The sequence below is a fragment of the Salmo salar genome, chromosome ssa22, assembly GCF_905237065.1.
Source record: "Salmo salar chromosome ssa22, Ssal_v3.1, whole genome shotgun sequence".
Classification (NCBI taxonomy): domain Eukaryota; kingdom Metazoa; phylum Chordata; class Actinopteri; order Salmoniformes; family Salmonidae; genus Salmo; species Salmo salar.
Window position 1 is genome coordinate 22,072,940 of NC_059463.1, and position 22,352 is coordinate 22,095,291.

Consider the following 22,352-nt stretch of genomic DNA (forward strand, 5'->3'; position numbering starts at 1 on the left):
TTAATAAATGGAACACTAGTCATTTTAATATATATATTTTACCTTTATTTAACTAGGCAAGTCAGTTAAGAACAAATTCTTATTTTCAATGACAGCCTAGGAACAGCGGGTTAACTGCCTTGTTCAGGGGCAGAACAACAGAGTTTTACCTTGTCAGCTCAGTGTTTCGTACATATCTTGCATTACTCATCTCATGTGTATATACTGTATTATATTCTATACTATCTATTGCATCTTAGCCTATGCCGCTATGAAATTGCTCATCCATATATTTATATACTATTTTTCTATTTCTTTACTTAGATTTGTGTGTATTAGGTATTTGTTGTGAATTGTTAGATATTACTTGTTCGATATTGCTGCACTGTCAGAGCTACAAGCACAAGCATTTAGCTACACTCACAATAACATCTGCTAAACAGCTGTACTGTATGTGACCAATAAAATTTGATTTGAGATTGCCTCATGATTATTCAGACATGACAAACCCCCAGAATATGTGAAATACCATGTTGGTCTTCCTCTACCTCTGTACCTCAGCCTGTTGCTTTAGGCCAGGTCGCTCCAAATGGCATACCCACCGGCCTTTGTCTCTGTATTTGCCTGTTTTTGTTTTTTCAAGGTTTCAAAGGGAATAGATGAAACTAAAAGGGAACACATTTCTTCCATTTCTATAATTTTTTTCTCCTGTTCCCGTCTCTTTCATTTCCACTGTATAAACACACGCATTTTCCTTTCTGTACTCAAGATTATTTTTGTAATTTTTTGCATGCGCTCAGACCGGACACTTCCCAGCCATCTGAAACAAAAGGTATTACGCAGTTTCATTTATTCACATGAAAATATTTGTTTTTACACGCCTCTAATAACAAACATCTCCATCACAATATGGTTTTGAATAGAGGGCACCCATGTCACATCACCAGCGTTGGTCAAAGATCAGATGTTGGATGTTTGAAACATTGTTTATGAAGGACTGAACACACAGGAACACAGCAAGATGCTGAGAAACAAAGGATGACTGACTGGATGCTTTTTTGTGTGTGTGCCTAATAACCAGGGCTGTCCTTCAAAGTTATCATTAGAAGGCCTGGGCTACCTGTTCTCTGTTAGTATTGGGATAAAGTACTGAGAGCAATTATTAAGTATGAAGATGCTATCCTTATAGTAGGCGAGATCACGTTAGCCTATAAATAGCCTACTTGGGGTTTGCAAATTAGATGAAAAGGTGGCGCATCATCCACTGTCAGTGTCATTTCACGCCATGAACTAAAACTATCAGCAATGGTGGGTAAATTTGCGCCCCCTTGATGCATGCGGCGGACCAGAATAATAATAACCATGTTATTACATGGCTCGCGCCTCCACCAAATTGTAATTACACCAGAAAATGTATCAGTGCAATTAAACACATTAAGGAGGATGTGCTTAACACAACTACCTACCTCATTTCTTCAACACACCGACGTGACACTATTCGGAATGAATGTCGGAACCTCGTGAAAGCGGTGCACGTTTAAACCAATAGAAGTTTAGAGATAGAAACCGGCCTCCTACACACCTCCATGGGCCGAACTAAACTCTTGCGTCAGCCAATCACTGTAGTCGGACTAGAGGACATATATTCACGGTTTTATTTCCCTAAAGAACAGTCTGTAGGCTACTCGAAGAACGACCTACTTCAACAACCCAATTAAACTTTGGGACATAATTCATCTGAAGTTTTGAGCTCATGGCAGAAATAACACTGGGGGAATAAACAAGATGAACTGAAGTCATTTTGGAAGCAAAGAATTACTCTGAAAATAAAGAAGAAGCTACTATTTTTTATGACATATTGTATCAGTCATATTTTTTTAAACGGGAATCTGTAAAAATGAGACACGTCGTTTGAGCCAAAAGAAGATCCGCGGAAGTTACCCAAACTAAAGTCTTGACATTTAAAGATTGCCAGCAATAATATCGACAAGCCACGCTGCGGCGATGGATTCAGGCGGCAAGGTAATTGTGACTCTTAAGTGAGGCTAACGACTAGTTAGAAGCATTGTTAGAAACCAATATACAAAACGGTGTGTTTGTGTGTCTGTCTGTGCCTCTGAGAGAGAGAGAGAGAGAGAGAGAGAGAGAAAGGGACAAGCTTCTCTGAAAAACTGGTTGGGTTCGCTTGTTAATGTCAATGGTTTCAGAATGGTAAGACTTTTTTTCAAGAAGTTACACTGCCTAACTCACCATTTCATTGTTTCATTCAATTGAAATGTAAATGCTCACCAGCATATTTGGATAAAGTGGGATATCCGGCTGCTGGGGAAATGAAGCATGCGCGCCAGCATCAAGTCGTATCGTGCGGTATGCCTACGTGTGTGGCCCCTAATTGGCTATTCATAATCCCTTTTTAAAGATTATAAAATACCTGTATCCTGGCTAATAAACCTGCATCCCCTCTGTTGACATCATGCCTGTATCATGTAAGCATGATGCCATTACTCACAGGAAGGCAGCACATTAAAGTCTAGATTGAGATGATCTGTTTTATCACAGTATATGAGGTCTTCACTTATTCATTTTTTTATTTGTCCAATGTAACATTTGCTTATTGTTGGTTTACAGTAGTAAAAGGAAGAGACGTGACTCGTCTGGTCTCTGATATGGCTGACTCTTACCGCTGATCCTGTGTGGTTAGTTAACCCCCTGACAACTTCAAAGTCCCTCCCAGTCCTCGCTTACTGTTTACTTCTGGTCGACATGGTGAACATGTATATTGTTATTTTTCTGTATCCCCTTTTTTGGTTTGGCAGAGCTGTGTGATTTCCTGGCGTTCAGCTGTAAAGCTATGTCATGGACGTGATGGGAATGGTCCTGTTCTGTTCCCACAGATACCAGGACTGCAGATGGCCAGGGGCGGTCCGAACAGGGGAATACTCACAGTAGGAAAACACCAGGGGGTCAAAGCCATAATTCCCATTAGGCTAGTGTTTTGCTTTCGACAGGCAGCTTGAGCTTTGAGCGTGCGTCCAGGCTAATACCGCGCTGAGCGTGTTATTAATCAGCATCTCGTGGTTGGGATTTTCATACCGGGCTGGTTTTTATGATCTCTGGGTGTGTGCAGCAGGGCAGGGAAGGTGCAGTCAGCGTGTGGGTGGAACCAGGTGTTGGTGACCCAGGGTGTGGTTGAAAATTAACAGCCAAAAAGCCATCAAGCTGTCACCAGCCATGGTTCAATCATGTGTGCATAATATTAAGCATTTGTCCATACTCATCTCTAAGCACACATGATATTCTGGCCCATCTGTCTGCAAGGTAGTACCTTTTGACCTCACTTTGATACACCTGTTCAGATAGACACCGCCCCTGTTTGACTGCTCACCTAGTGGCTGTTTAACTTCCTCTCTCCAAATAACAATACCATCTAACATCTTTGTTCCCTTTACAGACTAGATAACAAGCATTCAACTAATAGGGCTTTTCCTCTCCGGCGCAAAGCGTAACAATCAAAACATGACTTGAATTCATGGGCAGTTAGTGTACAAATTGTGAGTCCTTTCAAAGCTCGACTCTAAACAATAGGCTTTTTTTTTGTTCAGTGGAGGCCTCTTTTTTCTTGGGTAAGAAACAAGGTAATTGGGGTCAAGCATACAGTTGACCTGGTCTGTGTTGAGTGGAATAACTCTCTAAGAAACAGTTACATTTTTGGCAGAGCTGACAGTTTAGGCTTTTGATTAAGCCCAAAGCCGGCATTCAGTTCCTTCCTTCTAAAAGCTTAATTCCACTCAATCCACTGCCTTCCTTCAAGACGGTCCACTAGCTGTATTTCCCTCTGCATGACTGCCCTTTCAGTATGCCCGTTAATGTATGTGTCAATGTGTTTGTTCTAATGAGGCCTAATGACTCTTTTCTATAAAATATGGGATTAAGAGATCTGGGAATGCTGTAATTGAAACTGGCACAAACGTAGAGCCTAATTAGTTTCCTAGAAGAAGTGGAAGATATTGTACACACTGTACTGACCTCTCTGCTAATTGCTATTCATGTGAAGGAGAGTTTGGTTACATCTGTAAGGCCCATTCTCTTGTTCTCCTGAGAGCTGTACTGTATCTGAGATTGTGTTAGGTTTGAACCAACTCTTGCACCAGAATCAGTGGGAAATGAGATGGATCTTAAATACACACATATGTCTAGTAGCAGACAGTCTGACAACAGTCTGTCTGCATGCCTACCACCCAGTCTATCCATTGACCTCTATGTATGTTTAAGACCATGACCCAAGCCCAGCTCAGTTAATCCCTACCATTGTGTTGCTGAGTGGTCATAATGCTTCAGCAAATGTACATTATCCTAGGGGCATTGGAAGACACAATGCAAGTAACATAATGTATGTCCCTTTTACTGCCCTGAATGGCTCTGTTGATCACACAGCTATTGCATGCAGTAATCATGGGCCTATGAACCAGAGTTATACTGTTAGCACTGAGGTGGTGTGCCCTAGTAGGAAGACCACTGTGTGCAGCTCACCCTGCGCTAACATAAATAACATGAGCATGTCTGCCTCTGCTAAGCTTCCCAGTAAAGCAATGAAAACAATCAAGCCTCCCAGAAAGTGCTAAAAATAGCCCACGTTAACATATGTCGTTTAAGAAAAAAGGTTCAGGAAATCAATCATTTGCAAGTAAAAGATTAAATTCATATTCTGACAATCTCTGAAACGCACGTAGATAATACCTTTGATGATACAGTGGTAGCAATACATGGTTATAACATCTACAGAAAAGACAGAAATGCCAAAGGAGGAGGTGTTGCCATTTATATTCAGAACCAGATTCCTGTACAACTTAGAAAGGATCTCATGTTAAATACTGTTGAAGTAATATGGCTACAGGTTCATCTGCCTCACCTAAAGCCCATTCTGGTGGGAAGCTGCTATAGACCACCAAGTGCTAACAGTATCTGGATAACATGTGTGAAATGCTTTATAATATGATATCAACAGAGAGGTATATTTTCTGGTTGATTTAAATATTGACTGGCTTTCATCAGGCTGCCCACTTAAGAAAAAGCTTCAGACTGTAACTAGTACCTGCAGCCTGGGAAGCTTCAAACTGTAACCAGTGCCTGCAACATGGTTCACGTTATCAGTCAACCTACCAGGGTAGTTACAAACAGCACAGGAGAGAAATCATCAACATGTATTGATCACATCTTTACTAATGCGGCAGAAATTTGCTTTAAAGCAGTATCCAAATCCATTGGATGTAGTGATCACAATATAGTAGCCATATCTAGGAAGACCAAAGTTCCAAAGGCTGGGCCTAATGTAGTGTATAAGAGGTCATACAATACGTTTTGTAGTGATTTCTATGTTGTTGATGTAAAGAATATTTGTTGGTCCGTGGTGTGTAATGAGGAGCAACCAGACGCTGCACTTGACACATTTATGAAATTGCTTATCCCAGTGATTAATAAGCATGCACCCATTAAGAAAATGACTATACAAAAAATGTAATCCCTGTGGATTGATGAGGAATTGAAAAATTGTATAGTTGAGAGGGATGAGGCCAAAGGAATGGCAAATAAGTCTGGCTGCACAACTGATGGGCACACGTACTGCAAATTGAGAAATCATGTGACTAAACTGAAGAAAAAGAAAAACAACTGACACTATGAAACAGATAAATTAAATAAAGAATGATTTGTCCAAATAACCAGTGATGAAAAAAGCCAAACACCGGAACTATTGCTGCTCATTATCCCAGGCATCACATTCCTTCCACACAGATTCTACGATACCAGTTATGTTTACTTAGATCTGTCCACAACAGTTTACTCACAGACTACCACTCAATATGATGCAACGTGTACCAGCAGTCATTTTAGAAGAGGCTAGGGTGTTAGAAGAGAGGGACCACTGACAATTCTAGATTATAGACAAAGGTGATTCATTTCACTAGAACTAAACTATTGCGTTATAGGTGCCATTTACAGGGAAGATGTGGCTGTAAACATTACAGAGCAGGAAGTAATTCTATTTCACCAGACATCCTCCAAAAACCAGTAGTGTCTGCTTTAGGGCTTTCATCACAGACATTAGGCAGCAAAGTGCTTATGTGAAAAAAGGTTATATCTTACACTTGGAATTGACTCTCACAACTCTACATACAACTTTGGTCCAACCCCTGTTCTTCGTTCCTTTTAAGAACAGTCTCACCATCGTCATTCATCAGCACAGTATACACTGGCTCCTGCGTCAGTGTTTCCTTAATGGACTGCTTGTGTTGATCTTATGAAGTAGATCTCATTTACCTAACTACCTCCAAGAATTTAACCATTGGACTTTGTTGAGTAAACTGTTACTCAAAGGACAGGCCGAATGATCACTTTAGATGTTTGCTCATCTCATGCATCACATCGATGTGAAGAGGTTTCACTGATGAGGCATTAGATGAGGCAGGCCTGAAATGTAAACGTTGATTGTAATCATGCAAAACACTTTTTTGGAAAAAGGTTGTATATCTAAATATTCCATTTGTATTTTTCCAAGTTAGATTCATTCAATTATAACCAACTAGGCCTAAAGCCACAGTCAACAATACGCCAGCCACATCACTGTGACTGGGCAGAAATTCACAGACTCACTCCTGAGGAGAAGGAGATGTATTTGCATGGAGGTTCAGTTGCGCTGACAGAACCAGGAAAATGTTAACATAAACACGTTCTAAAAATGGTAATATGCTGTCGGTATGCCAGTTAAACTCTCCTGATTTTCTTGTCTCAATGAAAGCTGTTTTCATTGACAATGTTGTTGTTTTATTATATAACCTGTACCTTTAGTTCCTTATTGAACATGGCATGAGTCATCAGTCATCATGTGATAACAAGGTCCTTTTGTATAGCTTAACTAATCAAATGACTCAAAGTAAACATTTGAATGCAAATTAATACATCTTTAGCCGGAATGTTAACCCGGCTGGTGGCGCCAGCTGTTTTACAAAGATGGTGAAATGATGTGTTTAAATGGCCAGTGTTAGTCTGTAAGGCTGCGACAACCATCTCCGAGCTGGAGGGTGTGACTTCATTGTTTCCAAGGTAAATGATACATGACCATCCCCTTTCAGGAAGGACACACTGGAATGTTTTCTGATAGCATAGAACACAAGATCTGCCCTAACTCTTCCTCCTTGCAGTGTGTGTGTTTGTGTGTGTGTTTAGGCCAGGGGGAAGGCATGGTCTCCCTCTACGCACTGGTATGTAGTTTAAACGCAATGTCACAGAGGAGTGTTTCATAGTTCCTCACACACACACGCACACACACACACACACACACACACACACACACACACACACACACACACACACACACACACATACATATCCAAACACACACTCCAGTGAAGTTCCATATTTATGGAGTATTTGCAAACCAGTTTGTCTGTGGTAAAGGGTCCCAGACTCACTCAAGCAGTGGCCATTTAAATCTTGCACATCTTTTGAGTGAACAAGATGGAGGTAGCCTATGAGTGTGGTGTTGAAGGAAGACTGTGTCTCTTGCTAATTTCGAAACTGGTGTTTTTACGAAAGGGAGTTATTGTCTATATAAGAATGACATAACTGGTTCACTGAAAGGAAGCATGGCTCCTTTAAGAACCTTGCCAACAGCTTTAAAACTTCTGGATTCCTGAACATGTGTATTTGTGTGTGGTGTGTGTTCACATCCTGTACTTGGGCTGGTTATAACAACCCAGTGATGCACTCGTTGAACCCCATCTACTCATTCATTGTGTGGAACCTTATTGGTCAACCTGCTACTGTGGGGTGGGGCCACAAAACTTTCAGGCCTGCCCTTTTTTGGGTCTCTATTACTGAGCTACACTGCGCAGTGAGTGTTTCCAAACTTACTAGCTTCCTACCCTCTCATACCCTCAGGCAAGAATCTCAGAATTCACTAAAATGTTATTCCTCCCCTTTTGTTTAGAATAGCCTTGAGTATTTCTTCTCAACAAATATTTTAAGACCAAATATTTTAAGACATTAACAAGCTTATTTCACTACTGCCCTTAAAAGCTGCCTTATATAAACCCTTTTCCCTGTCAGATAGTCCTGCTTGTGGGCCTAGTTTAACCCATGAATAAGAAACACATGTAGGCTATAACAACCAATGATGCAACTCTGAAATCATGCAAGTTCAATATCTTAGTTTATATAGTTGAGTACTTTTTGTAACAATGTGTTAAAGCCTATGTGTCAGTTTTGGGAGGGTTCACTTTCACACACATTTTACAGACATGTGGGACCTTGTCATAACTACACTGGCTTTAAGTTTGGAATCCCAATATAGTCACATCACAACATGAGTAAGAAAGTGGATCTCAGCTGCCATCACTACTGGTGTGAACCACTAAGGCTAACTCTAACTTTAACAGAACAGCCATGTCACTACCAAAACATCAACACAGATACAGACAACTCCCAAACAGTGGAAAACTCCCATTACCAGTAACCCACATACCTCTTCTCCACACGATTGTAACCAACTCAAAAAATCGACTCATGGGTAGCCTAAACCCCAATATGCCTACAATACTGACTTAGCCACAGACACACTACATGAAATGTGAAAGTGGCATAATGGCTCATCTGAAAAGGATTATGTGTGTGTGTTAACTTGATGGTATGAGGATAATCTCTGCCTGCCTTGGGGCTCCACTGGGATTAAGCCCATCAAATGATTTTTAGAACTAACCGGAACAAGAACAATGCCTGGGACTAAACCACCACTCCCCTGAGAGAGCTGGGTGAGGACACATGATCCTAATGCACCAATATTTACAGTCAACCACCTAAGGTGGACAGTTTGAGGATGAACTCCCCCCTCCTGTCTGCTTGGACTGAGGCTAGGTTGCCTTCTTGCAAGTTGCGTCACTATCACACGCATTTGGGGCAGTACAACCACCTATTGCACAATGTCGGATACTAGCCCATTCTACGGAAACTGCAGCTCAAGTTAGGCAAGTTTTTTTACATTTTGGAGGAGGACAAAAAGCATTTAGGAACTAAAACATTACCACGGCCACATTCATTAAAGTGATGTGCAGTCAAAACAACACAGAAGGTCCATGCAAAGGACATGAGTCAGGAGAATCAGGACATTGTGCTTGTCACTCTTCAGGGTGTTCATAGTGAAATTACTTGTCTAACTAGTAGAACAGGATGAAGTCAATGGATGTTGTAAAACTAAGTTGATTAACCCTTACAGTACAGTACTGAGGTTCTCACTCAAAATATTCCTAAAGGCCTATCTAGCCTAGGCCTATATGGAATGGCATCAATGGGATAACTTCGCCTACAGATTTGTTATCATAAGACAATTAGCCTGTCAACTCCAGGTACCTTCAAGATTTGGAGGATAGGTGATTTCTAACTGACTCTCTCCTGTCTCTTTGCAGCAAGTAACCTTCCAGTTGATGCTGGCAGTAGGAACAGCGGTGATTGGCTCGCTGCAGTTCGGTTACAACACAGGTGTCATCAACGCCCCTCAGAAGGTGAGTCCACAGGGATGAGATTGGGTGGGGAGGGGGGGCTGATGTGTCTGATCGGAATTGGGCGTGGAAGGCTTGTCTATATTTATCCCAACGACACCGTTTTCAAATCGTCACTGACACCTTTTCCCAGTCAGGACTCCCCCTGTGCCTGTCTAGGCCAGACAAGATGTTCCCTGCAACACGTGAAAAGAAGGGGGCTAATAATAACTCGACGTAGGCCTATCTCGTCCAAGGCTCTCTCCATTAGAGGACCTCTGTGATGTGATTCATGTGTAAAGGAGTGTTTCCATGCTGTAGGTGAGGAGAAAGCCAGGAGAGTGCTACTCACCCCGTTAAGGAAACATAATTTAGGAGCTCTTAGTGAGATCTGACTCCATCAATTAAATGAACCTCTTTTCCATTAACTTAAACAAGTTTCTTTGACCCTACACCTTCAAACTGTTGCACATGTAAGTGTATCCCCTGGACAGCTTTTTACTGTAGGTGCTAACTCTACAGAATGGTTTTGTTTACTAAAAGCTCACAATAGCCTGGGGATGTTTGATCATGTGGTCCATAAGAATCTCTTAGTTTAGGTAAAAGGGCTAAGCCACACACAGTATTTCTCTTTGTCTGAACAAACCTTGTGGTGCTCAGCTCTGCTCAAAGTTCCAGGTGCATTGTTGCCCGGATACTAGAGCCCGACCGATATATCGGTTTACCGATATTATCAGATGTTATACCACAGCATTGTTGAATACTTGTTTCTGATTGGCTAGAAGGGCATACAAGAATGGACACAAACCAGATAACGTGGAAAAGTTTGAAAAGATATCAGGACGCCTTGCAATCATGACGCAATATCCGCCTACACATGCAGACAGTACTTGCTACAAAGTTACAGAAAGCTAATCCAACAACCACACAAACTAAAATTGAATACATTATAAACGCAGGTCCAACGAGGATAAAAAATAGCTGGCTTACTGGCATTGATTTGTTTTTGCAGAGACATATTTTTTGGGGAACATCTGATCACCTGACGTGGTGAGTGATGAACATATATTTCTCCTCTGCCCTCCGCCACTAAAGTTGTCAAATCCTCCCACGTTTCTAGTTTGACCAGCTGATTTCAGCAACTGATATTTTAGAATTCGGTTGTCATATTGGCAGGTTTACTAGCAACAAACTATTTAGCTATCTTCAAGCCTAGTGTTTGATATGCAGTGCGATCTCCTTGTAACTAGCAGTCAGTGTCAACAAGTGTCCTGATGAGAAGGCCAACTTTTCTAGCTATGCCAGGCAAAACGGGGGCATCATCAGCTCATTGTTATGGATGTATCGAAATGAATGTCAATAGAAAATAGCTTAAATAAACATAAATGCAGCTACTTTGCTGGATGATGAGAGCAACCAAATGATGAGAAAGTATGAATTTGCTTATAAAAATGAAAATATATATTTTTTTATTTTTACCGGTAAATGTGTGCTTAAGTATTGTTTTCTTTGGCAATTGTGGTATAAGCGGGATAAACACCACCATTCTGAACATTACCTTGGAAAAATGAACTCTGCAAAGGGACTCAGCTCTACCTCGCCCCGCTGTGTTGTCCATTATTTCCAAGGTAATGTATCCCTTACATCTTGGCCTTTTACTGCTATATCAGTATCGGACGATAATTCCACCGGTAACTGATATTCAATAAATAGGATGAAAAACGTGAATCTCATGCTTATCTGAACACTTGCGTCCATTCTCATGATATGTCATTATTGTCACAATGTAAGAAATCAACATTTGAAGCATATTTCTTGGATAGTTGTTTGGTTTTTAATTTCCCCGGCGTAAAACAGTATATTAGCAGATATATCGGTATCGGTAAGTTTTGTTCCCCCCAAAAAACGGAATTCGTATTGGACCCCAGAAAAACATATTGGTCAGCCTCTACTCTAGATACACGGGGTACACAGGCCCTCTACCTTAACTTTGGCAAATGAGGGCTCTGTGGACATGTCCCTTCATCCCACTAATCTGCAGTCTGAGTTTACTCCTCCTGGTGTTCCCCTCTCAGGAGACAACTTATTGCTCCATCACACACACTCATCTGTCTGTCATTATGTCATAAGTGGCTACCTTGCGCTGCCACTTGTTGTCTGGGATCCAGCACTGTTTTACATTATTTTATAGTACTACTGATATTGATTAATGCATACAGTGCCTTCAGAAAGTATTCACACCCCTTTACTTTTTCCACATTTTGTTGTGTTACAAAGTGGGATTAAAATGTATTTAATTGCCATTTTTTGTCAATAGTCTACACAAAATACTCTGCAATGTCAAAGTGGAAGAAACATTCTAATAAAACACTAATACTGTAAGCACACTGACACATGCTCAGTAATACCACACCATGCCACATCCGTTTAGGAGCAACATACAGAGTGCAGGGAAGTGTTCACAGAAACGACAGTGTTGCTGAACATAGAGACACATCCAGATTTAGGGTAAATGTGAGAACAGCATTACTACTGTATATGGAAACCCTAGATTATCCCCAACCCAACCCTCCTCCCCCTCTCTCTCTTTCTCTATGATTAGGGATGGAGTGATGCTGGTTGTTGTGACGCAGGCCCTCCGCTCTAAAGAGTGCAGCACTGATTAGATTAGGTGTCTCTCAAGGGCCCTGGGCTGCTGTCCTGTCTGTCCTTCTGCCTCCCTGCCCGCTCCAAATTGGGCACCTTGTAGCACAGACAGACCTGACTGCCTGCCCAGCCAGGAAGGAGTCCACAGAGGCAGTAACACTTTAATCAGAGCAGGGTCAACGGTCATGAATGAACAGTGTATTTCATTGTGGCCAGGTGCTTGCTAGGTCTTGAGTCAGACACCAGCCATTCTCTATCTGTAAGAATGTTTATTTTATTGGACACTATTAACAGTGTTAGGCTGACTAGGCTAGGCTATATAAGATTTGTCATCACTTCTTTGCAGAATAATTAGGATAACTTTCTGGGTCTGTATAATGTATGATATACCCTATGCCATATCTTGAACAGCCTACCCCTCAGCTGACTTATACATACATTATCAGTTCTATATGAATCGCTCAGCGTTATGTAAGTATCGGTAAAAAAGTATATTGTATAATCTATCAGCAAAGCACATGACGGGAGCCAGCGGTGATATTTGGGAGAGGAGGACAGGAGGAGGCAGGGCTCAGTGCTGAGTGCTAGAAGTTCTAGATAGAGGGCACATTCCTCCCAGCCTGTACTACTTAACTTCCATCACAAGCTGGGCGGACTTATGTATTTTTGTCAACACTGATAAGTCACTGTGGGGGAAGGGGCTGAAACCCAACACTTCGCTCTTTCATAAACTTCCTTGTTGAAGGAAAACGAGGGGCGTGTTCAGCAGGACGCAACTTTTTGGAACGTTCAGATAGAAATATGCTATGTAGGACAAACATGCATCTCTGACATGTAGAATAAGAATGCCGGCTCTATTTGTGGCAATTCTATCTACAACGTTCAGAACGCTTTCGTACGAAACATGGCCCTGAAATCCAATCCTATACCGTCATCTACTGGCCAGACACCAAAACAGCAGTCACCTGGCCAATGGCAATGAGGACAAGGAAACTTCAATTAAAAAAACAAGTGAACATTTGACTGTGATTTCTTTCTTTGGCACTGTTTCGTTTCCCTTCTCTGCTAGGTTATTGAGAGGTTCCTCAATGAGACATGGGTCGAACGCTACAATGAGCCCATCCCCAAGACCTCCCTCACCACCCTGTGGGCCATCTCCGTTGCCATCTTCTCTGTCGGCGGTATCTTTGGCTCCTTCTCCGTGGGCCTGTTTGTCAACCGCTTTGGCAGGTAAATATGTAACTTCACAATGTTTATTTACAACTGTGTTATGTGAGATTATATGACATGGATGGCCTATGTACTATTTAATATGTGTGACATGTAAAGGTTTGTACAATAATTGGACTGTAATTGACATGACTATTTCTGTGCTGCCTACAGGAGGAACTCCATGCTCATGGCCAACGTGCTGGCCTTTGTCTCCGCTGCTCTCATGGGCTTCTCTAAGATGGGTAGGTCGTGGGAGATGCTGATCATCGGGCGCTTCGTGGTGGGACTTTACTCCGGCCTCTCAACTGGCTTTGTACCCATGTACGTGGGTGAGGTGGCCCCCACTGCCCTTCGAGGAGCCCTGGGTACCCTCCACCAGCTGGGCATTGTCACGGGCATCCTGATGGCACAGGTCAGTGCCAGTGTCCACAAGGATATTATATGGAGAATAATGGATAATACAGTGCCTTCAGAAAGCATTCAGACCCCTTAACTGTTTACACATTTTGTTACGTTACAGCCTTATTCTAAAATGTATTAAGTAAATACAAATCCTCAGAAATGTACACACACTACCCATAATGACAAAGCAAAAAGCTTATTTATTTACAGTATTCAGACCCTTTGCTATGAGAATGTATGCATCCTGTTTCCATTGATCATCCTTGAGATGTTTCTACAACATGATTGAAGTCCACCTGTGGCAAATTCAATTGATTGGACATGATTTGGAAAGGTACAAACGTGTCTATATAAGATCGCACAGATTACAGTGCATGTCAGAGCAAAAACCAAGCCATGAGGTCGAAGGAATTCTCCGTAGAGTTCTGAGAAGGGGGAAGGGTGCCAAAACAGTTCTGCAGTTCTGCAGCATTGAAGGTCCCCAAGAACAGAGTGGCCTCCATCATTCTTAAATGGAAGAAGTTTGGAACCACCAAGACTCTTCTCAGAGCTGGCCGTCCGGCCAAACTGAGCAATCGAGGGAGAAGGGCCATTGTCAGGGAGGTGACCAAGAACACGATGATCACTTTGACAGAGCTCTAGAGTTCCTCTGTGAAGATGGGAGAACCTTCCAGAAGGACAACCATCTCTGCAGCACTCCATCAATCAGGCCTTTATGGTAGAGTGGCCAGACGGTAGCCACTCCTCAGTAAAAGGCACATGACAGCCTGCTTGGAGTTTGCCAAAGGCACCTTAGACTCTCAGACCATGAGAAACAAGATTCTCTGGTCTGATGAAACCAAGATTGAACTCTTTGACCTGAATGCCAAGCGTCACGTCTGGAGGAAACCTGGCACCATCCCTACGGTGAAGCATGGTGGTGGCAGCATCATGCTGTGGGGACGTTTTTCAGCGGCAGGGACCTGGAGACTTGTCAGAATCGAGGGAAAGATTAACGAAGCAAAGTACAGAGAGATCCTTGATGAAAACCTGCTCTAAAGCGCTCAGGACCTCAGACTGGGGCGAAGGTTCACCTTCCAACAGCACAACGACCCTAAGCACACAGCCAAGACAACGCAGGAGTGACTTCGGGACAAGTCTCTAAATGTCCTTGAGTGGCCCAGCCAAAGCCCGTACTTGAACCCGATCGAACATCTTTGGAGAGACCTGAAAATAGCTGTGTAGCAACCATCCCCATCCAACCTGACAGAGCTTTAGAGGATCTGCAGAGAGGAAGGGGAAAAACTCCCCAAATACAGCTGTGCCAAGCTTGTAGTGTCCTACCCAAGAAGACTTGAGGCTGTAATCACTGCCAAAGGTTCTTCAACAAAGTACTGAGTAAAGGGTCTGAATACTTATGTAAATGTAATATTTCAATTTTTTTATAGATTAGTAAACATTTCAAAAAACCTGTTTTTGCTTTGTTATGATGGGGTATTGTGTGTAGATTGATGAGGAAAATAAACAACTTTATACATTTTTGAATAAGGCTGTAACGAAACAAAATGTTGTACCTTTATTTTGAAAAGGAGTCAGGCTAAGGTCTCATTTACAGATGAGCCCAGTAATTACAAAAATATACACATCAATACACTACCAAAGCAAAACAGAGATACAGAACACAATCATAGAAAATAAATATATGTTTCAGTAAATATGTCCTCAATCAGCCCTCTGAATTGCCCTAGAAGCAGCGAATCATAAAATGTCTGATTTTGAAGATTATTCCACACGTAAACATGCAAAAAAAACACAAGCGGATTTAACGCTCAGTTGATAGAACATGGCGCTTGCAACTTCAGGATAGTGGGTTTGATTGCCCGGATCACATAAAATGTATGCATGCATGATTCTAAGTCTCTTCGGATAAAAACGTCTGCTAAATGGAATATATTATTATTATTATAGATCGAATGGATCTCCAGAGTTAGCCATCCCTGAGACTGGCTCGGTCTGGCTGCTCGTACGTCTTTAGGTTAACAAATAAGTAAGGTATGGCAGAAGTTTGCACAAGAAGGCTTAATCTGATGGTGGTCTAACAATGTGTTTTGGTTCAGGTGTTTGGCATGGAGGCCTTAATGGGGAACGAATCTCTGTGGCCCTTCCTGCTGGGCTTCACCTTCATCCCAGCCCTGGCGCAGTGTGCCCTGTTGCCCTTCTGCCCCGAGAGCCCCCGCTTCCTCCTCATCAACCGCAACGAGGAGAACAAGGCCAAAACTGGTGAGTAGAGTACATTTACACACAAACACACATTCATACGCTTTATGTCATCAGTTCAGCAAATTTCAGGTCTGTCAGTTTGAATGACTTGAAAAAATTCTGAATCGAAAATAATGGCTTATTTTCAATTCATTAGTTGAATTTAAACTAATCCCAAAATTGTCTGAATTGACCAGGTATGGAGTGACCCAGCCCTAGCAGACTGTAATGTAACCTCCATTCTCTCTCTGTCTCTGTCAGTCCTGAAGAAGCTGCGTGGGACCACAGACGTGAGTGCAGACATGCAGGAGATGAAGGAGGAGGCCAGGCAGATGATGAGGGAGAAGAAGGTGACCATCCCAGAGCTGTTCCGCTCCCCACTCTACCGCCAGCCCATCTTCATCGCCGTCATGCTCCAACTCTCCCAGCAGCTGTCTGGCATCAACGCTGTGAGTTACTTCTCATACTTCTCACCCCTAACACACACTCCACATACACAAACACCTATACTGCCATGTCTATTTTGTAACTTTAAAATATGCTGTTGGTTTCCTCCAGGTTTTCTACTACTCTACCGATATCTTTGAGAGGGCCGGAGTTGCTCAGCCTGTTTATGCTACAATTGGTGCCGGTGTGGTCAACACAGCCTTCACTGTGGTGTCGGTGAGTAACTATGGCAGATACTGGTGTGTTTGTGTCATTTTTGGTGCACACGATGCATGATGCACTTCATTTGTGTTTAGACAGTATAACTCAACCCTCTCTCCGTTCCTCAGCTGTTTGTGGTAGAGCGCACTGGACGCAGGTCTCTCCATCTGCTGGGGCTGATAGGAATGGCAGGCGCTGCCGTCCTGATGACCATTGCTCTAGCTCTGCTGGTACTTAGACTAACTACAACACACTTCACATAATGGTAGCAGCTCTCATAAGGAATCAATGAGGAAAAACACTTGGTTTTTTCATACTAGTCCTTGTTAATGTAATATGTAGAATGAATACCAGTAATTTAACCCCCTGCTGTCTGTTTGTCCTCCATCAGGAAAAGCTGCCATGGATGTCCTACGTGAGTATTGTGGCCATCTTTGCCTTTGTGGCGTTCTTTGAGATCGGCCCGGGTCCCATCCCCTGGTTCATTGTGGCTGAGCTGTTCTCCCAGGGACCCCGGCCCTCGGCCTTCGCTGTGGCTGGCTTCTCCAACTGGACTGCCAACTTCATAGTGGGCATGGCCTTCCCGTATGTAGCGGTAAGCACTGAGCACAACCTTGTTAGTCAGATGCTCAACATGGTAGATGTTGTAGAAATACTAATCTTGATATATATGAACTGGTAGTTTGAATACATGTTCGTTTGGAGCCGACTGCTTAATAAACTGTGTCATCAATGTTCTCTCTTCTTCTCTTCTCCGTCTCGCCCTACAGGAGTTGTGTGGCCCTTATGTCTTTGTCATCTTCACCATACTGCTGATCAGCTTCTTCATCTTCACCTACTTCAAGGTGCCTGAGACCAAGGGCCGGACGTTTGACGAGATCTCAGCCGGGTTCCGCCAGTCGGCTGGCACTGGTGGAGAGAAGCACTCGCCAGAGGAGCTCAACAGCCTGGGGGCTGACTCTCAGCTCTAAGCACCTGTCCCTCCCCTCTCCCCTCGTTCCACTCCCGCTGATGAGGCCCGGCCCTGAACCCTCTCTGGCCACCCCAACCTGAGGGGACCACTCACTAACTGCGTGCAAACTGACTACTAAACTGACACACTGGTTGTCATTACATTTCAGGCATCTTCACCAAGCAGAGAACAGATGCCCTGATCCCCCCTCCCGATCCCCTGTCTCAACGTCTCTAGCTCCTTTCTCTTCTCATCACAACACTAACTTGGTGGGAGCAGGGACATGGGTGGCTGAAGGTGGGTTGGAATGGTAGATGGTTAGAAGAACGAAAAGGGGGGTCTTCAATTATACAACGGTCACCGCTAAGTTACTTTTACTTTATTTTCTCTTATTTTGTCTGTTGCCTTACTCATTTTGTCAGTTTAGATATCCATGCTTATGTCCCTTATGTAGGTCTCAGTACTTCTCATTGAAGTAAGGGATGATTTTAAAGTTCAGAATTTGTGTTTTTGTTCCCTTTGTTACTTGATGAAACAGAGCATACTGTGTAGCAACAGTGTAGCCACAGCAAATTTGAGCAATTGTTGTGGAATTGAAATATGACATTTGTACTGTTTTCCAACAGGGGGAGCAGTGCCCTCAATGAAAGGCCTTCTACTGTATCGTACCACAAATTGACTTGCTTTGCCAGTCCAGAGACTAAACCACAGTTAATGGTTATTGTGTTCCACATAGGGGATGTCTGAGGCTACATATAACAATATGTATCTTTATTACACAGACCCTCTGTTTATGACCTAAATTATTTACTGGATCAATCAAGACCCTCAAGACATTGCATGCCATGTAAATATTTTTTGACCAACAAATGTTTAACTTCTGTCCAGATAGGTTTTTGATTATTTTAGAAATATTTGTTTCTTATGGAAAAATAAATCAAATCATGAAGAGTCATTTTTTATGAGGTTTATTTCTTAGTGAATTACAGCACTGTTAGAAAAATGTTATCAAACATTGGGTGCATACTTTTTGGCTGTAAGTACTGTATGTGTACATGTAATATTTAATTCCCAAGCAATACCCATGAGCATGAATTTTACACTATGAAATCATAGGACTAGTTGAGATATTTCTACTCTGGCACTTGTGATGGTAGTTGGCGCCTTGATTATGACAGTAGATTTGATCATTGGAATCACTCATCTGCTTCTTCATAAGAGCAAACTGTTGAAAAGCAACGTAAGCCTGTTTCACTGCATGCTAATATGAGCGTAACCCCCCGCTAAAACGAAATTTAAGTCCCTCACAACAGGCTTCCTTTCAAACAGGGTCTAATATGTAATGTGGCTTCCAGCCTTATCAAGGTCTGCTTCATCCTGAAAGTACTTTTACACCCTTTGGGGTCAGACTCACAACTAATGTTCCATGTTTCTAGAAAAGTTGTGATTTTTGTTATTGTAACTCCACAATGCCTTTGCATAGTTCAGCACTGTAGGGGCTGTTATATTGTTCAGTTATGTTTTGTGACACATAGCTGACAACCCTGTATAGGTGGCTGAATCAGGCGACTCCACCTGTGCCACTTCAATAAGTTTTCCTTTCATTTTATAAGGCATTTTGAGAAAAGTTTTTAGCGGCATTTTATCATCCACAATGTTGGTTGTTTTGTCACAAAAAAATATTCCGTAATAGTAGTTGGAGCATGGCTCAAAATGTTCTACAAAATGTGGAACCCCGTTATGTTAATGAAAAGAGTTTGGTTTAGATGTCATTGTTGTTTTTTTAACTACATGGTTAGCCTAACCTCTCCCTACATTCACAGGTCTATGTTATTAGAAATCAAAAGGTAGGCAGAATATGTTTTGCTATCAAATATAGGCTAATCCAGCGAGTCTAAAGTGAATATGGTTTTAAAGTGGTTTAAATGGTTTTCGTAATGGCCCTTGACCCAAACAGAACTCCACAAGAAACATCCATTGTAATCATTCCATGACGACTTTGTGTGCATTCACATGCATGCAAATATATGTATGCGTCTTTGAAATTATATGGGACTCTATAGTACTGTCTCCTCCCCCAACAATCTGTCGGTTAAACACTGCAACCTCATTGACTGTAAGTCGCCCTAAGTCATCAAATGGAAGGATCAATGTTGGCACCAAAGACTTGGCATATGTCGGATTGAACTCCGACCCTGTGATGGAGAGCAAAAGATGCACTTATGGACTGAAATCAAATGCAATGTACTTTGTGTGTTAAGTTTCTGACAATTATGTTTGGGCATTTTATAAACACATTTATTAACACATGATGTTTGCATAAAACAGTTGAAGAAATCCATCACTGCATATAATGAGGCCACAAGACGTTTAATGTAAATACAATAGATAGTAGAGAACCCAAATGTATAAATATTTTTTGTTTTAGTTACTACTCGTATCGGTAGTTGTACATCTATTTTTGCATAATAAACACAGCTGCCTTTATTTTCTCAGATTTGCTCTCTGAAGAAATATTGTTTGAGATAACTATTAACACAATCTTATTTCAACTTTGTACATGAACCATTGAATGATATATACTATTTATTAGATGTCTAATTTATTAGATGTTTTTATTTTCTCAAAATTTTAGTACAGTATTAATTTACATTTTGTAAAAGCACCTGTGTGTATGTTGGGTGAATATGAACCTCCAACAGAACAATCTTTTGTAAAACAGTGTGCTATGATGTCAATGTCCTGATGGTCTTCTTTTCTTTTGTAAGATGTGTGGTTGGATTTTTTAATCAATAAAATAAAACAAGCATACAGGGAAACATGGAAATTAGCTGGGTTATTTATTTTCACAAGAATTGAGTTCAGATTGTAATCAGTGACTACAGATGCTCTAAAACCTAGCTACTTTTCTAATAATTTATATGCTTTCCGATCTAAATCATGTAGTTAATGGTTTGATGTATACTACAGTATTTTCATAAGCAAGTAGGAGAAGATCCTTATTGGTTCCTGAGTGCCACCATGCTATTGCCAGGGAAACAAAAGTGTCTCGTCCTATGTAAGTGTAGATGTGTGTGTGTCTGTTTGTGTGTACACGTGCGTGCGTTCCTGGGTGTCTATGTGTGTGAGCGTAAATGTGCATCAGTGAGTGTGTGTCCGTGTCTGGGTAAGTGGCCAGATGCGATTCTCCCTGCATCAAAGGAAGGAAGCTTTGAAAATCATGCAGTCAGAGACTGTGTTCTCTCTCTCTCCCTCTCCCTCTCCGTGTCACACTCACTCTCACTCTCTATAGAAGAGATTCAGACATAGAGAACATTTGGGTGAGTGCACATTCCCCTCACACACATGTAATCACATGGGGACAACAGAAAACAGTAGATTCTGAATGACCCCTATCTACACATAAACTCAGCAAAAAAATAAACGTCCCTTTTTCAGGACCCTGTCTTTCAAAGATAATTCGTAAAAATCTAAATAACTTGACAGATCTTCATTGTAAAGCGTTTAAACACTGTTTCCCATGCTTGTTCAATGAACCATAAACAATTAATGAACATGCACCTGTGGAACGGTCGTTAAGACACTAACAGCTTACAGACGGTAGGCAATTAAGGTCACAGTTAAGAAAACTTAGGACACTAAAGAGGCCTTTCTACTAACTGAAAAACACCAAAAGAAAGATGCCCAGGATCCCTGCTGATCTGCATGAATATGCCTTAGGCATGCTGCAAGGAGGCATGAGGACTGCAGATGTGGCCAGGGCAATAAATTGCAATGTCCATACTGTGAGATGCCTAAGACAGTGCTAAGACATCCACCTCCCTCATGTGGTACCCTTCCTGCAGGTGGTTCCTGACATGACCCTCCAGCATGACAATGCCACCAGCCATACTGCTTGTTCTGTATGTGATTTCCTGCAAGACAGGAATGTCAGTGTTCTGCCATGGCCAGCGAAAAGCCCGGATCTCAATCCCATTGTGTACATCTGGGACCTATTGGATCAGCGAGTGAAGGCTAGGGCCATTCCCCCAGAAATGTCAGGGAATTTGCAGGTGCCTTGGTGGAAGAGTGGGGTAACATCTCACAGCAAGAACTGGCAAATCTGGTGCAGTCCATGAGGAGGAGATGCACTGCTGTACTTAATGCAGCTAGTGGCCACACCAGATACTGACTGTTACTTTTGATTTTGACCCCCCTTTGTTCAGGGACATATTATTCAATATCTGTTAGTCACATGTCTGTGGAACTTGTTCAGTTTATGTCTCAGTTGTTGAATCTTGTTATGTTCAAACAAATACTTACACATGTTAAGTTTGCTGAAAATAAATGCAGTTGACAGTGAGAGGAGTTTCTTTTTTTGCTGAGTTTATAATGGGTGAATATACTGACTATACGGTTGGGACTTTATGGCTATGGAGTCTCACCACTCTCTCGTGGTTTATTCATAATGCTGCATAGGAAACGTTCAGTGCACCTTTTTATCTGATACATACAGTGCCTTCAGAAATATTCACACCCCTTGACTTTTTCCACATTTTGTTGTGTGGATTTAATTGGCATTTTTTTTACAAAAATCTACCACAGCAAATACTTTAACATTAGTAAAAATAAAACAGTAATATACTGTATCTTGATTAGATAAGTATTCAACCCCCTGAGTCAATACATGTTAGAATCACCTTTGGCAGCGATTACAGCTGTGTCTTTCTGGATTGTGCAACATTTGCCCATTATTCTTTTCAAAATGA

The 22,352-nt window shown here is 41.9% G+C and overlaps 1 protein-coding gene across 1 annotated transcript; it reads left to right on the top strand.

The window, feature by feature from the left end:
• The first annotated feature begins 1,630 nt into the window (after positions 1–1,630).
• On the top strand, positions 1,631–20,423 carry LOC106583009 (solute carrier family 2, facilitated glucose transporter member 1). Its single transcript, XM_014166728.2, has 10 exons — positions 1,631–2,001; positions 9,435–9,530; positions 13,222–13,382; positions 13,536–13,776; positions 15,863–16,025; positions 16,266–16,453; positions 16,563–16,667; positions 16,781–16,882; positions 17,044–17,247; positions 17,423–20,423. The coding sequence occupies exons 1-10, from the start codon at positions 1,984–1,986 to the stop codon at positions 17,621–17,623; spliced, it is 1,479 nt and encodes a 492-aa protein (XP_014022203.1). The 5' UTR covers positions 1,631–1,983; the 3' UTR covers positions 17,624–20,423.
• The last annotated feature ends 1,929 nt before the right edge of the window (positions 20,424–22,352 follow it).